General features: G+C 52.7%; 1 protein-coding gene across 1 annotated transcript; it reads left to right on the top strand.

The window, feature by feature from the left end:
* Positions 1-15170, top strand: TAFA3 (TAFA chemokine like family member 3). Its single transcript, XM_068173126.1, has 6 exons — positions 1-133; positions 4569-4653; positions 4921-5039; positions 11992-12141; positions 13102-13226; positions 14549-15170. The coding sequence occupies exons 3-6, from the start codon at positions 4922-4924 to the stop codon at positions 14558-14560; spliced, it is 405 nt and encodes a 134-aa protein (XP_068029227.1). The 5' UTR covers positions 1-133; positions 4569-4653; position 4921; the 3' UTR covers positions 14561-15170.
* Positions 15171-16074: the final 904 nt, after the last annotated feature.

Below are 16074 nucleotides of genomic sequence, written 5' to 3'. Positions count from 1 at the left end.
CCGCCGCCGCCGCCCGGCGATGCCCGCGGCCCCCGGCGGCTGCGGCCCGCGGAGGCGGCGCTGACCCGGCGGAGCGGAGCGGCCCCCGGCCATGGGCAGCGTCGGGCCCCGCCCGCACCGAGGCCACCGGCAGGTACGTGCGGAAAGTTTGGCGGGGGGGATCGAGACGGCTCCCCCGGGGCGACTCCCGCCGCGGAGCCGAGCGCCGGCCCGGCGCCGCCCCGAGGGGACGCTGAGTCCCGACGAGGGCCGGGGAGCCGGGGCCGGGGAGCCGCCGGGAACGGCGTGCCAGCGAGCACAGGCGGCACCGGGATGCCGGTCCAGGGCTCCGCCGCGGGGTCCGGCGCTCCCGGCTCCGCCCGGCCGCCGTACGTCGCTTCCCGGTCCCCGCGTGTCCCGGTCCCCGCGAGTCCCGGTCCCCGCGAGTCCCGGTCCCCTGTCGCCCGCCGGGCTCCCCGGTGCCGGTGCGGGGCTCGGGAGGGCCCCTGCAGTGACTTTAACGGGGCCGGCTCTGCCCTGCTCCCCGTTACCGGTGACTCCGACAGCAGCGGCGGCCACGGTCCCTGCGGGCTGTGGGGGCATTCGGACCCGGTGGGGCCCAGTCCGGCCACCGGCTCCGGGAGTGGGCTCGTCAGGAATGCTGTTTTGCCAGCACTGCGAAGCTACTCGCCTTTCTGGGAGGCAAAGCACTGCTGGAGAGATCCCAGATTCTGCAGCCAAGGATGCTCCTTTACTCTGGAAGGAGCCGCAGATTCCAACTGCTGCTGCCTTCAGTACAAGCTGTCCCTGTGGCCAAAACCGTGAGCAGGACAGGACGGGATGGGGGGCTTTAATCTTCCTCTGCTTCCTCCGTCTCTGCTGAAGCTCCTCCAGCCAGGATGGGTTTGCCTCTGGCCAGCACCAGGCTGGAGTAGGGCAGTGGCACTGAGAGCCAGCTACCTCATGGGGTGGCTCAAGGGGCACAGGATGGGCATGGGTCAGATGGCCCCATCACCACGAGTAGAGGCTCAGTGGCTCAGAGGACAGCATGAGCTGTGCCAGTCCCATTCTGGAGTCATGAGTTTGTCCCTGCTGTAGGTGCCAAGGCAGGGAAGCAGGAGTCTCCTCCTCCTGCTCATCAGCCATCCTTTTGCTGCAGGGAGAGGCTTGGGGGCCTGTTCATTAGCCTCATTAGCACTGTGGGGCACTGGGTTGTGCTCCAGCAAACTGCAGACCCTGGCTGGAGGGGCACAATTCCACATCTGGCTTTAATGGAGGAGGAGAAAAACGTCCATAGCTCCTGCGACAGGCAGAGGGGTCATTGTCTGGGAGGGCAGCAGGGAGCTGTTCCTGTAGTGTGTCTGTGCTGGAGAACCTCGATGAAGCTCCCATGTGGATGATGGTCCATGCCCACATGTGCCTACAGGGATGGATGTGGACCCTCGCAGAGGAACCATCATCTCTTGACACACTGGTTGCAATTGAGATTGATAGTCTGAGATATTGAGGAATTTGGCAGTCCTTTCAGGTCCCAGCTCAGACCCAAAAGACAAAAGCAGCTAAAAAATGTTAGTGAAAGAACCTACAAAATTCTAAACCACATAACAGAATGGAGAATACCAAGATTTTCAATCAAAATTAAGTATTTTGACATGCCAGAACACCACTCTTCATTTCACTGACATTCCAGGCTGAAAAATCTCAAGTCAGACCAAACATTTGTAGTTGTAATCTCACGACACTGGAGGTTGATAACTGTCAAAACAGCAATTTCTGTGGAGCTGTGTTTTCTAATGGGAGTTTGGGCATGAGTGGGAGCTGAGTGCCTCTGCCAGCATGGAACACTGGGATGCACCTTGTCCTCCTGCTCCCCTGAGCCACATGTGCTCTCCTGGCCACCAGCATGGCTCCTGCTCAGCTCAGTGGTTTCCCTTCTGAGTGTGACATGGACAGTGTGGATTGCATTATTGATAACACTGTTATTTATTTATGCTTCCTTGGCTATAGCAAACAGCTCAGCCCTTCTGAGCTAAATATACTTTGCACTGGGGGCGTGTTGCTGTCCTCTGTGGGATGGAGAGGCCAGTGGAGTGCTTGGTTTTTGGTCCAGCTGAGAGGTTTAGGAATGTCTCCTGGAAAATCAAATGGCCTGGAGGGTCCCATGGGCATGAGCTGGGGATGGGCACCTCCAGAAGGACTCTGGTGTGTGCTGTGGGGCTCAGGCCTGGTGCCTGGGAGCTGGGCTGTTCTCCCTGCATGAAGCAGGAGCTGGAGCTGGAGCAGCAGCCAGGAAACCAGGGTCTCCTGATGAGGACCTGGCTGCTCTGCTGGAAGGTGCATGGGAGGTTCGTTGGCACTGGGGACTCACTGTTGCAAAAATTGCACTAGCATTGTGTCTGCTGTCCTCACATCTGGGCTGCTAGATGTGCCCCATCATGGGCCAAGACAGCTGGGTGCTTGTCCATCTGGGACACGGCTCCTGCGCGGTGCAGGGGTGGCCCCAGGTGTGGGGCACATGCCCCACTCCCTGCTGGATGCAGTGCTGTGGCATGCACTGCCTCTGGATTCAGGTGAAGGACTGAGCAGCTCTGAGAGAGCTGTTTGCTTTGTCATTGAGCAAATAGTGCATGCTTTAAGCTGACATCACTATTTACACAGTGGGCTGTCACATCTCCAAAGGGACTCCAGCGGTACCAGCTGTTGTATGATCCCCCTCTGAGAAGCCTCATGCAGAGCATATTCTGCCAGAACATCAGAGACCACCTGAGTATGGGTTTACAGGAGAGAGTCTTACAGTCCCACCACATCACCTCGAGGAGCAATGGTTTTCTTGCACATTGAGCCATACTGGATTCTTTCTGGCAATGGAGGGGCTGGAGCAGGAGCAGCCCCTCATTACCCAGTGAGCGGGGATGGAGTCAGGACAGCAAGTGGGATGCTGCCAGCCACTCTTCAGTCTGCTCCTGGCCAAGCTGACCATCCCACAGCATTAATTAGAAATATTTCCTTACATCTAAATTCTTTTTTAGCATATAGTATGTGGTTTTGTCAATATACCTTTGGTTTCTTCCTGTGCAAATGTCAACACTTTTGATGACATTTTCTGATTTTTGTTTTCCGGAAGGGAAAATCAAAGTGCAAAATATAATTTTAAATCACCAATTCGGAATGAAGCATTTTTCATTTCGAAATGCTAGTTTAAAACAGGAAAATTCATTTTTAAATGCTTCCAAATAAGAAATGTCCTTTTTACCTCTTAAAATCACTTCATTTTGATTCAAAATGTCAGCATATTGTGTCCTGGCTCTTCATTAGAGGAGTCTGTGGTTTCACTGTCTCATGGTCCAGAGCAGATAGAAATTTCAAACATGGTTGAAAATTGAAGATTTCTTCTCTGAGAGGTGTGGGTTTGTCCAGTGCACTGCTGGAATTATGCACTGCTTGTGGAGAGGACTGGGCAAGGTTGGCACAGGGCAGGGTACCCCTGGCACCTGCTGCTGGCCCTGGCAGCACTCCCCAGCCTCAGTGCCACCACCACTTGTCTTTGTGGTGTCTTGTTAGTAAGGTATGATCCAGCACTAACATTTTAGGGGGGGCATAGTTGTTTGCTGGACCTGGTTAGACCCCAGCAGGTGATAATGGAGGCTGGGAGGTCACCACATCACTTGGCAGGTGCCAAGCAGTGACACCGCTGCTGGTGCCGCTGCCTGCGGAGCGCCGGAGCTCTTCCCATCTGAAAGGCTGCGGCTGTAAATAGTGAAGAGAACGTATTTAAAGAACTCAGCAGTAAAATACAAAACCCTTTGGAACTTACATTTCCCCCTAGGGGCTTTAGATGATGTAAAACTTGGCTTCTTCCCAGCAAGTGCTGCATGGAGTGGGAGTGGTGCGAGTGTGGTGCCAAGAGAGATTCTCGGTGTGTCCAGGGGTGGCTGATGCAGTTTGGGTGCGTGGTTGCATGAATTTGGCTGGAAGGAGGAGCAGCCCCAGAAGAAGGTGACGCACTGAGAGCGCGGACTGCAGGTCCTGGCGCTGCCATGGGCTCTGTGCATCCCACTGGCAATCAGCTGCCCTGTTCCTCGGCTTCCTGTGGGGTGCTGGCCCCGGGACATCCAGCGGGATCAGCCCATCCTCCTGTTTGTCAGCAAGTGGTTTACAAATGCCAAGCCTCGGGCATCACTGCAAGGGACCTCAGTGACACAGGGACAATAACAGCACATAACCACGCACAGAAAAGGCAAAACCTGAAATGACTTGCTGCTGATCTACTCTGGCTCTTCCCACACACACTGTGCATTTAGTGTTTGTCATCTGCTTTAATAACCTACTATAAAGGACCTGATTTTGTGCTCTCAGCTCTCAGTAAAAATCAGGAGCAGCTCTGCAGGTCCTGCTGTTCAAAGGGGTGAGCAGGATTATGGGCTGAGCTCCTGGAGAAGTTTCAGTGGTGTAATGGACACAGACACCTGAGAGTGTGTGTCCTGAAGTGGGGCTGGTGAAACTCCCAGGTGTCCCCAGCCACTCCCAGAGACACAGTGGCTCGCACTGATGGCAGGTATCACTGCCCACGTTGTTCGTTCTCCTTTCAGATGTGCTGATGTCTGCTCCTTGCAAAGACCTGACCCACCTGAGATTGGCAGATGCACAGATGTGACCGTGAATCACGAGTAAAAGGTAACCATCACTCACCTGTACTACTGCTGGTGGGATCTCTTTCTGTCCTGCTGAGATGGCCTATGCTGCTGATGAAGTCTGAGGTCATCTGAGGGTGGTGGGTGAATCCCTTCATCTCCCAGGGCCATGTCCCCACAGCCAGACACCCCAGTCCTCACAACGTTCAGGAGTCACACCACTGCGTGCAGGAGCATTGGTGAGTAGATCTGCACCTCCCAACCCTCCTCAGTCCCTCTTCCTCCACATATCTCTTCTTGTTTTTGGTAGAATGAGTGAGAGAGATATACAGAGCCTGAGCAAATGGGTTTTCGTGCTCAGTCTCTGCCTTACCACGCTGTGGGGACGACTGACGCTGGCCTCCACGCATCATCACAGAAGCCATTCAGGTAGGGGAGCAAGATCCTTGCTACTGTATGTGTCACATGCTTGTGCAATCATCTGGGTCCCCATGATAATGGTACTACTTTGGGGTCTTCATGGGATGCCTCGGGTGGGGGTTACATGGGGATGAGCTGCTTGGTGAAGTTCTGTCTCATATTTCTTGGTGGGGGGAGGAGGAGTTTTGGGCTGTGGTGCACACCAGGAGCAGGCGAGCATCTCTCTGGGGACCAAATGCTGACAGCCTCACGGAGCTCAGTGTCCTTCCCTTGTTCTGGGGTCTGGGCAGCCAGGATGAGTGTGCCAAATGTGTGGGGCAGCATCCAGCAAACAGACACCAAGAGGCACAACACAGTGCCACCGTGACAGCTGTTGGATTGGTGTTTGGAGTGTCCATGTGTGCGGGAAGCTCCCGGGACTGCTCCTTCAAGATGGGTAGGAACATGCAGCCATAGGAGCTGCTGCTTGGAGTTAGAAGTTGTGAATACTCATAATGGGGCATTTAAAACCAGTGGCTTGGTGAGTTGGGATGGTCTGAGGAGTTAAATAAGGAATTTCTTCATGTCTGTAGCAAAATCTGAGACACATATAGTGATCCACATATACATCTGATACATCTATGTGAACCTATTGTTGGGTTAATTCTTGCTCTGTGGGCAGTGGATGTAACTCTTTCCACCCGAGTTGCTTTGAGTATCACAAGCCCCACTTGTTATGTGGTGGACACTCTTCACTCCACTCTCCACTTATTAGAAATGAAAATTTGTTTTGCCCTGGTCGCAAAGATCATCTAGGAAGATGGAACAAGTGTAAAGTAATGTAGAACTGAAAGTCTTGGTGGAAAACATTGTGGCATTGAGATGTTCATTTGTTATTCCCAGCTGTGAATTTGAAATTTCCTCTCTGAGCATTGGAATGCTGCTTTGTGCCATGGATGTGATTTTTTGGAGGGGTTATGTGAACCCATGGTTGAAGTTTGTGTCTGGAGAAGAGAAGCACCTGAGAAGTTATGCTCAGCCCTTTGTGCCCATCCTCCCTCACAAAGGAGCCTGATGGGCCAGTGGGGGACCTGGTGGCCCAGGGCTGGGGGCTCCTTGGAGCATGGCAGTAGGACATATGGGGAGGTGGATGCTGGTGCTGCTGGTGGTACTGGTGTTACTGAAGTTACTGGCAGAGCTGTGCACCTGGCAGCACAGGTGAACATGTGGATCCCAGGGCACCTGCTGTCTGCTTCATGTGCCTCTGCTTGGAAGGGGTGCTTACGGGTTAATTTGAAACCATTCACACTCTTGATTGACCCCACACCTAACCCTGTCCTATTTCTGTCATTTTTCCCTGACAGTAAAAGCAGTTCTAATCCTGTAATCCCCACCCACATTGCTTAAAACCAAAACACATCTTCCGGAGTGACTCCCTCACCCAACCAGTCAGCAGCTACCTGCCTTTCCCTTCTCCTCACCCTGGGTACCCCATCAGGTTGGACAGGGCTCTGAGCAACCTGGTCTAGTGGAAGGTGGCCCTGGTAATGGCAGGGAGTGGAGCAAGATGAGCTTTAAGCTTCTTTCCAACCTAAACCATTCTGTGATTCTAACTGAGAGAAAACTCTTCACTTTTTTTCTGGGATGACTTTTCAGCACTGAATCGGGTCTACCCGGGATATGGGCACTGCTGGCAGCTTGAGTGCTAGCTCAACCTGCCCAATCCCGGTGCCAGAGAGCCCTGCTCCTCCATGGTATCAATTTGTAGGGAGCTGCTTCTTTGGGGAAGAGTCACACCTGGGATTAATAAAGCAGCAATCACTGAGGTTTGAAGTGCAGATGCCCAGGTGTACCGGTAGGTGTGAATTATGTATAAATCGTACTTGTCCATGAGCATCCAGGCTCATTGATTCATGTGCCAGCAGGCCCGGAGTCAGGGATTTTTTGCTCTCACAGGTCTTTGCAAGGAGCAGACCAAATGGTGTGGTTTTTATTCAGGAAAATTTGATCCACACAAAAGAGGGCAGACCAGGAGCAAACACTTAAAAGTTTGACCCTGCTCTATGTCTTTGTGAACAGAGTTTCTCTCTGCCCATCCTGCTTTCCTGATATTGTAAGAACTTCCTGTGACTGCCTCATCTCTTGGGCTGCGTTTCCATGGTCTCAAAACAAGAATTCTTTGTGTACTTGTTGAGTTCATGGACTTTACTCTCCTGTTGTCTCCCCTGTTGTTGCTGCATTTGGGACAGTTTTCAGTGAAGGTTGTGTTTGAAACATAATGCTGCTTTCATAATGCTGCATTCTCAGTGGCAATGGCATTTGTGGCCAAGGAAGCTGCAGTTCTGTTTCTGTGTGGAATTGAACAGGGATAACTGTCACTGATGCCTGAGACCCCCAGAGTCAGAGATGCTGAGGGACAGATACACCCAGAGCTTTCATCCCATTAAAGAATTGTGTTTATTCACAGGTAGAACCACCTAAAAATGATCAATAGCAGAGGAAGGTCTTTAATTGTGACCTCAAACTTAAACATTTATTGAAGAGAGAGTCCACATGCAAACCCTCTCTTTGCTGTCCAGGGACACATCTGACTGTGGCAACCAGGTCTGGTAATCGAATTATAGAATATCTCAAGTTGGAAGAAGTCCACAAGGATCATTAAGTCCAGCTCTTGGCCCTGCACACAAATCAGAGCATGTGCCTGAGATCCCTTGTGCCCACCCAGCACATGGAGATGCTGCTTTGTCCAAGCAAAGCACTGCTTCCTGCAGAATGTGGTTGGATTCAAAGAGCCACATGAATCAAGCACAGTCATTTGGAAACAGAATAGGAGACTCCTTGGTGAAGAATGATTCACCAGCAGTTTAATCCCCTGTGTAACACAGTGAGGTCTTCATGATGAACAAGGCTGGAATGTCTGGATCCAACTCCCACAAAAGTGGCCCCAGCACCTTCTAAAGCTGATAATCAAAGGGCTGTCTTTGCCTTTATGTTCATCACTCAACTTGAAGCAGAAGTAAAAAGGCATTTAAGTCAGCTGGGATTTTTTTTTTTTTTGGGAAATGAGGTTCTCTGGGCATTGCCTGGCACTTACATGCATCTAACTTCTCTTCATTTTGTAGCTCTCCACCAGCAAGCAGTATTTTACACTGAGCATGTGGAGTGGTGCCCACGCTCCCTGAGACACTCAAAATGTGTCATTTCAGGTTATGCCATAAAAACCCCATGTTCTGCTGCTCATTTAAAGGTCAATCTGAGTAGGACAGCATTTTTATTTTATTTTTGCGTGCAGGATTCAAAAGCCGTTTGCTCTTACAATTCTTCGTGGTTCCACGAGATAAGCTGTGACTTTTAAAAAAGGGTTCCAGTGGGGAAATACCAGTTAAATGGGAGGGAGAAGCATGCCAGAAGCTCTGGAAGTTATCCCAGGCTTTTGGGAGGTTTCCTGCTGTCAGTGTTAAACACACCATCCATCTGATATGCATTTTGTTCCAAGTTTCCTGCTGCTCAGCAAAAGGAGAAGCAGCTGCAGGGAGCTCTGGAGCCCGTTGCTCGCACTGCACGTGGGCTCAGCCCCTCTGCTCGCGCTTCCCAGGCATGGGACATGAAAACCCCGTGTGGCAGGGAGCCTCTCACACCGCTGTCCTGCTGGTGTCCCTCGGTGTGGGGATGCTCATCTCCTCTGCAGCGAGGAAACAGCAGCGTCTCCTGCTGACACCCTGGGAATCACCATATCTGAGGCAGAGATAGGTGATTTTCTTTGCTCTCAGAGTTGCTTTGCTCTCAGTTACAACTCCCCAAGCTCCTGTGCTCACATGAATGCTGGGGGCTGGCATGGTTCATGTTGCCTGCGGGCCAGGGGAGGGAAAACAAGTGAATCTGGTGTGTAGGAGCTGAGGTGCATTTTGCCAGCTGGGATGGCCCTTACCTGGCTTCGCATGGGCACATCACCTCTGCTCAAATGCCAGGGCCTGGGAAGGGGATGCAGTGTCCTGCTGCAGGGCTGGGGCTGGTACCTGGAGGGAGCAAATTTCCAGTGGCATCATGTCCTAGGGCAGGGTGCCAGATGGTCAGAAGACAGTGCAATGGGGAATGGTTTTAAACTGGAAGGAGACAAGTTTTGATTAGGTGCTCAGAAGAAATTCTTCCCTGTGAGGGTGGTGAGGCCCTGGTACAGACTGCCCTTGAACACATTCCTGGGAGTGTTCAAGGCCAGGCTGAATGGGGCTTGGGGTAACTTAGTTGAGTGGAGGGTGTTCCTGCCCATGGCAGGGTGTGGAATAAGATGATTGTTAAGCTCCTTTTCAACCCTAACCAGTCTCTGATTCTACAGTTCTAAGACCTTCAGGCAAATGGAAGTATTTTGTGGCCTGAGAGCGGGATGGGTCCTGGGGCTGCGTGCTGCTTCTTCAGCTCTGCCATCAGTAGGGCGCTTGCTGTGAGGCTGTGTGTGCCCCAAGGGGGCTGTGGGGCTGTGCCAGGGCAATGGGGTACCTGCCCCACACCGGCAGCTCTTCCTGGGCAAGGACTCTGAGGCTGCAGGTCCAGCACCGCAGTGCCCCACACTCGGCTAGCTGCACAAATTTCTCTTTATCTCTGAGCTGCACCTTTCCGAACAAATTAAAAGGGCTTTGACACGTTAGCAAACTGCTATTGCATGGTTGTAATGACCGATTTCTCAGTTCTGCCTGGCTCTCCCTCGGCTGAACCTTTTAAAATTAGCTGAAAATGAGCAGCTGGAGAGCAGGACTGCAAGGGAGCAAGGGGTTGCCTGGGCAGCCCTCCCGGGAAGAGCTCTGCTAATGAAGCTTTTCTGAAAATGAATCAAACCTGTAACTACCTGTGAACACTGAGACTTGAGGGCGTAAAATTCCCTGGTGGGGTGCACGGGGTGGAAGAGTGACTCCTTGTGGTCCTGGACCACAAGGATAGGAATGTGGGCTCATACGCAGCCAAAGGCAAGGATCTCTACTTCTTCCTCAGATTGTTTGAAAAATCCCATGAAGCGTAAAGAAAGGGAAAAACAGTCATGTTTGTTCTGCAAAGAGTTGCTTTGCTTTTAACTTTCACCGAAGTCTACCATTTCTGTGTACATAAAGAATGGAATTCATTATTAAAGCTGAATTACTATGGCATTTGAAAGAGGAGATAAAATTTGTGGCCAGAGAGATTATTACGGAATATTCCATATAATAATTGTGTGATTATTATGGACAGAAATGAAAGTAAGGGTTCATTAAAAGCAAATGACCATGAAATAGCAGTAAATGAAGTAAATTAAAGACACGGTGATTGCATAACCCGTCCTGGCCGTGCGCTGGTGCCGGGCAGAGGGACGTGTCCTGGAGCAGCTCCTCACGTCCTGCTCCTTGTCTCCCATCCGGCGCTCGGACGCGGTGGGAGCAGAAGGGCAGGGAGTGCTGTGACTGGGAGCTGGCAGAGCCATGCCCAGCTGCCACAAGCCAGGCGTTTACATCAGAAGAGCATTTCCGAGCAGGGACGTGAAAAAAATGTCTGCAAGGCAAAGGGATTTCCCCCAGCGGTGGGGGAGAGATCCCATTTCCCTCAGCTTTCCTTGGAGAGGCAGAGTGGCCGCGTTCCAAAAGCTGGGCAGGGTTCGTCGGTGAGTGTGGGGACCTGACAAGGTCGCAGGGGCGCTCGCCGTGACACAGGTCAGCTGCCCTGGTCCCCCTGACTTTGTGTCACTGGCGGGGATGGCATTCCCCGCAGGACGCTCCAGCAGTGCCCAGGCCATGGGCAGAGCTGGGAGCGGGGACAGCATGGGCAGGATGAGGCCAATGCGGGGTGGGTCCGAGCTGCTGCCGGAGCCTCACGTTCTGGGAGAGGGCTGAGTGGGGGCTCCTGCTCACAGGTTCCTGCAGCAGCAGCAGCAGCAATCATTCCACACAGCCCTGCATGTCCTGCTTGTACCTCCTTCCAAGCCTTTCCTCTGGTGGCAGCTCCCGGGGGCACTCCGGAATGTGGGAGCTGTCCTGTGCCAAGGGCATGGAGCAACCAGGAATGCCCTGCTGCCTGCTTACCTGCGTACATTTTGGGATGCCACACTGCAGGAATGCAGCTTCCCTGTCCTCTACCCAGCTTGGCTCCTGTTTGCTAGGGAATAAAAGCCCGTTCCTGGTGACCCACGGGACCCAGGACGTGCCCATGCGTGGCTCTGCGCTGCTCCTCCAGTGCTCATTAAGCAGGACCTGCAGGGATCTCTGGGGTCGTGGGAATGAAGTCTCTCAGCCCTTTTTGGCTGATTTGTATTGTGCTTGTGTGGGCCATTACCCAGCTGAAGCACTGATTTGAGATGCTGACCAGCTCTAAACTCTGATCCCAGAGGTGATCAGCCAACACAATAGTTTTCTATTTTCCTTAATATTTTAATGGCACTGGGAGGGGGAGCAGCAGAGCAGCTTGAATTGCTGATGAACACTGTGACATTTCTCTGCCACTTCAGGGTGGAAACGCCATCCTGATCCTTCCTTCTCCAGGCAGAGGGCGGGTGATGGTGAGGTGGAGGCACTGATTGTAGCTGTGGTCGGAAGTGATGGTGCTCTGCTTGAAGCCAAAAGCAGCACAATGCACCATCCCCTCTTGTAGCAAAGTGCATCTCATTATCAGCTGCAATTAGCTAACGTGCTCATTAGTTTCAATAAAGCTCTTGGCTTGGCCCTGGCAAGAGGGGATGAATTGTGGAGGGTACTACGGGTGTGAGGGCAATTACAAGTAAGAGCTCAGATATAAGAGGTGTGGAGCAGGAGCCACCACTTTTCCTTACAGCTGAGCTGGGAAGATGCTGTGCCCAGACACCTGTATGTCACCAGCAGCAGCAGGGGTGATTCCAGAGGCCAGGACAGCGCTGCACTGGGCTCTCCTGGGGCCTTGGTCACAGCTCACACCAGCAGTGTTGCCCAGGGCAGTGGGCAGGAGATGGCCTGAACTCTCTGAGGTCTCACGGTGGCTGTTTCTCCTCCAGTGCACATAGAGCCAGGCACATGTGAAGTGATCGCAGCTCACCGGTGCTGCAATAAGAACAAGATCGAGGAGCGCTCCCAGACAGTGAAATGCTCCTGTTTCCCAGGGCAGGTGGCAGGGACAACACGGGCAGCTCCCTCCTGCGTGGACGGTGAGTACCCCATGGTGCAGCCCCTTCCTTCTCAGTACCCGACCTCATCTTCATGGGTTAAACAGGTGTGGGGTTTCCATGTCCCTGGCATTAACAGGAGACCTGCCCTGGGATCCTGCAGCAGAGCAGTGGGAAAGGGGGCACATTCTGGGGACACCCTCTCACTGGACACTCACTCAGTTGCTGTGGCTGTGATACTCCACTCTGTGCAGCCCTGGGCTGTGTGCTGTGGGGGAGTTACTGGGGTTCCAGCATCACTGTGCTGGGGTCAGGTCTGCAGCACCGATCCCTGCATGTCTCCTTACCCTGCTGCCACAGCTGGAAGCAGGGATATGATTCCAGCCATGCAGCACTTTTGCCTGTGAGGAGCACCAAGCATACAAACTGTATGTTTTATTGAATGCCATCACGTGCCATGACCAAAGAGCCATCAGGAGCACTGCCAGCCCCTGCCAGCATGGATTTGTTTGACAGCCAGTGCCCTGTGACTGCAGTTCTGTGCAACACCAAGTAATGCCAGAATAAATTATCAGGGAAGGCCCTTGTTGTCCCCAGCTGCTCAGGTCATACTGTTCCCAAATATAAGAGAGCCTACTCTGGTTGCCCAGACTGGAGCCATGAATCACAAGACCCTGTTAGAGCAGAGTGGTAGGAGACAATCCCTTTGGTCAGTAAGTGGAGCCTGAAACAGGTTTTGAACAGCACTGCTCTCCCTGGGAGCAAGGACATTGGGATTTTTTTTTTCTTGGCTAGTGGGAGAAAACAGGGTGTTCTGGAGGCAGGTGGAGCAGTTGGGTCAGGTGAGGCCAGGAAGGCGACGAGCAGCTCCTTGTTCAGGGCTGAGCTGTGAGCTGTGCTGGAGAGAGGGGCTGTATCTCCTGCTGTCACCCAAAGGTGGGCAGAGCTGGTCCTCCACAGCCTGTGCTGCAGCCTGGCCGCTGATCCCCGCCTCTCCCGCAGCCTCCATCGTGCTGCAGAAGTGGTGGTGCCAGATGGAGCCGTGTCTCGACGGGGAGGAATGCAAAGTGCTGCCTGACCTCTCGGGATGGAGCTGCAGCAGTGGCAACAAAGTGAAGACGACCAAGGTACATCCCTGTCAGGCGATGGGGGGAACCCAGGTGTGCCTTCCCCAGCCCAGAGCAAGCAGGCAAAACTCCGGAGAGCACCCACAGTTCTGTGGGGAAGGAGAGAGCTCCAGCTCCGTCAAGGCACACACTGATGAGGACTCACCAAAGCAGAGCAGAGGGTCTGGGCTGTGCACTTGTCACTGGTGCTGGAGGGGCGGGTAGGCATCCCACAGCCCTGAGTGGATCCCAGAGCTTTTCCCATTGATCATTCTTGCTGGAAGGTTTGGTGTTGGATGGCTCAACCCCTGAGCAGACATCCTAGGTGTGCCTGTGTAACATCCCAGGGTGTCCAGGTTGCTCCCCAGCACTGCCCGCTGCTCCGGGGCCGCAGGTTGCCCTTCCCAACCCAGTGGCACAGCCCCAAATCCGTCCCTGTTCCCCGTCTGAGGCAATCATTTGTGACAGAGCACTACAGGATTATTATTTTCATGTCTTGCTGAATGCCCCAAAGAACAAGGTGTAATTAAAATTTTATCAAACTCATTAGTAATTACATATATGCCATGGTTAATCAGTTGCATAATTTTGTAATCATTGTTCATACTGTTGAGTGTAATTATTCCTTATGCTTTCGTTTGCCTCGCCCCACATCCCCCACCATAAAATTATCGTATTAAGCAATGTCAGGATTTTTTTCATTGCTGCTATTACTTTTGTGCACAGAAAGCACTTTCATGCTGAAGTGTTTTTATGGACATCCAAAAAGGTTCCTCCAGCCCTGAGCATCCATCACTGACCAGTAACTACAGCATTACATTCAGCTGGTTGTCTTTTTCCCCTTTTAGTGTTGTTTGGTTGGTTTCCCCCAGCAACTAACTTAGCACAAAACCTCTGCTCTGGCTTTGCTGTCTTGAATTCTCATTGGGATCATTCTCATCTGGAATGGGAGTAGGACTCAGGAGCTTCTGCTCTCCTGCCTCATCCAGCAGACCCCTCCATGGCCAGCCTCCTTTTGGGTGCCGTGCCCTCCTTAGGGAGGTGGCAGTTTGGGAACACAGATCTGTGTTTTCAAAAGGACTTCTAGTAACTTTGGATGACTTTAGTGACTTCAGAATGGTGGCAAAGGGCTGGATTTGCATCTCAGTCCCCTGTGCAGACAGACCTCAGTGGGAGCTGCAGCCAGAGCACAAAAATCACAAACCATGCTTAAGATGCTATTTGGAGTGGCCACTCCATTAAATGAAAGACAATCTTATTTGCACCTCTTGAGGCTGTTTGCTGATAATTCATGGATGGGGAATCAGTTGGATGCATTGGATAATTTCTCCTCTCCTCCACAGGTCACTCGATAGCCTCCGTGCAGCGTGGCACTGGCTGAGCAGCCTTGCTGTGGGTCCTGGTGCTCCCGTGAGCAGCAGGATGTGGCCCAGTGCCTGCAGAGGTGGGATGCTCCAGGGCCACCATGATGCACCCGCCAGCAGGACTGTGACAGCTGCTGGATCAGAGCATCCGCTGCGCCCCAGCTTCCCTGGAGGCCGCAGGCAGGGATCCCGGTGCAGCTGCCAGAATCCCGTCACTCCACGGTTTCCTCCTTTTCTGTGGACACATTCACCAACCAAGAAATGGGCTCGTTTTCTAATCCTCCTGAATAAAATACTCCCACTATGTAAGAGCTGACAATGCAGAGACCGACAGGCAGCAGGCCCCCAGAATGGGCTTTAGTCTGAATAGCTGAAATCCTTGCTGTGAGTCGCCTTTCCCTATCTCCCAAGATGCTGAATCCAAGTTGCAGTCAGGAATCGGGAAGTCAATGGTTATGTGAAACCCTTCCCCATGTGGCTCCTGGCCCTGGGGTTCTTAGGAGCAGCTGCTGAGCTCCAGCCTGATCCTGAGTCACTGGGGGCTGCTCTGCCCTCGGAGACTGGGCTTTCCCTGCCCCACCGCCTTCCCGCTATGACCACATGCAGCAGATGTGGCAGCGTAATCAGAGGGTTGTCCGACACCCTGTTGGCTCCCAGGGATGGTGAGATGTCTCCATGGTGCATGCTGCTGGTTTCTCCTTCCTCAGTAATTGCATTAATCAGGTTGCAATTTTAATGTTTTCCACCATGCAAATCCCAGGCACTGAGTTTCTGCTTGTGTTTGCAATTGAATTTCAGACTTGTGCGAGGCGATCTCTCTGTCTGCAGCTCTGGGGTGTCTGGGGCATCAGACTGAGCCTCAGACCAAGCTAGATTTTGTTGTAGTAATCCAAAATAAAGAAAAATGTACCACCTCCTGGCCCTGAGCTCATGACCTTCTCCAGGACACACCATTTCCTGTGGTGCGGCAGCTCAGGGTGGGGGAGAATGTGAGCTCTGTGCCCCTCATGTCAGAGGTGCTTGGGACCTGGGGCTGTGGGACCAACACTTCCAGCCCTGCTCTGTGACTGCTCTGGGACCCTGCAGGGGATGTGCTGGTGCAGGAGGGGCTGGAGATGGTGTGAGGACCATGGCAGTGAGCGGGTCACTGGTGTGTTTGCTGCCTCCTGCCTCCTGCCCTGGCTCCCACCACAGGACTCATTATTGAGACGTTTTTGTAATGGGGGATGTAATACCCTCTCCAGATGTGATGTAAATACCAGACTGTGAAATAATAAATTCATTTTAATCTCTGCAAAAGATCTTTTCACTCAGCAGCAAAGGGAGGCTCTGGGAGTGCTTCTCACGCTGCTGAATCCGAGGTAAAGGGTCTGGGGACTCTGCCCTGGCCATTCCAGTCCCAACCAGCTTGTGCAGTGATGGCTCTGGAGGAGAGCTGAAAGCTTCTTGTGGCCAGCAAAGGCTGAATAGCTCATAGTGATCCTAAAGAAAAGTGCAATAATTTC

The sequence above is a fragment of the Anomalospiza imberbis genome, chromosome 26 (genome assembly GCF_031753505.1).
Source record: "Anomalospiza imberbis isolate Cuckoo-Finch-1a 21T00152 chromosome 26, ASM3175350v1, whole genome shotgun sequence".
Classification (NCBI taxonomy): domain Eukaryota; kingdom Metazoa; phylum Chordata; class Aves; order Passeriformes; family Viduidae; genus Anomalospiza; species Anomalospiza imberbis.
Note: the sequence above shows the minus strand (reverse complement) of the source record. Positions and strands in the feature narration are given on the sequence as shown.

Bases quoted from the DNA above. Each gene is read 5' to 3' on its own strand.
- TAFA3 (XM_068173126.1), top strand. From the start codon at position 4,922: ATGAGTGAGAGAGATATACAGAGCCTGAGCAAATGGGTTTTCGTGCTC. The intron at 5,040-11,991 runs GTAGGGGAGCAA...TTTCTCCTCCAG, and splicing joins TCATCACAGAAGCCATTCAG to TGCACATAGAGCCAGGCACA. The intron at 12,142-13,101 runs GTGAGTACCCCA...CCTCTCCCGCAG, and splicing joins AGCTCCCTCCTGCGTGGACG to CCTCCATCGTGCTGCAGAAG.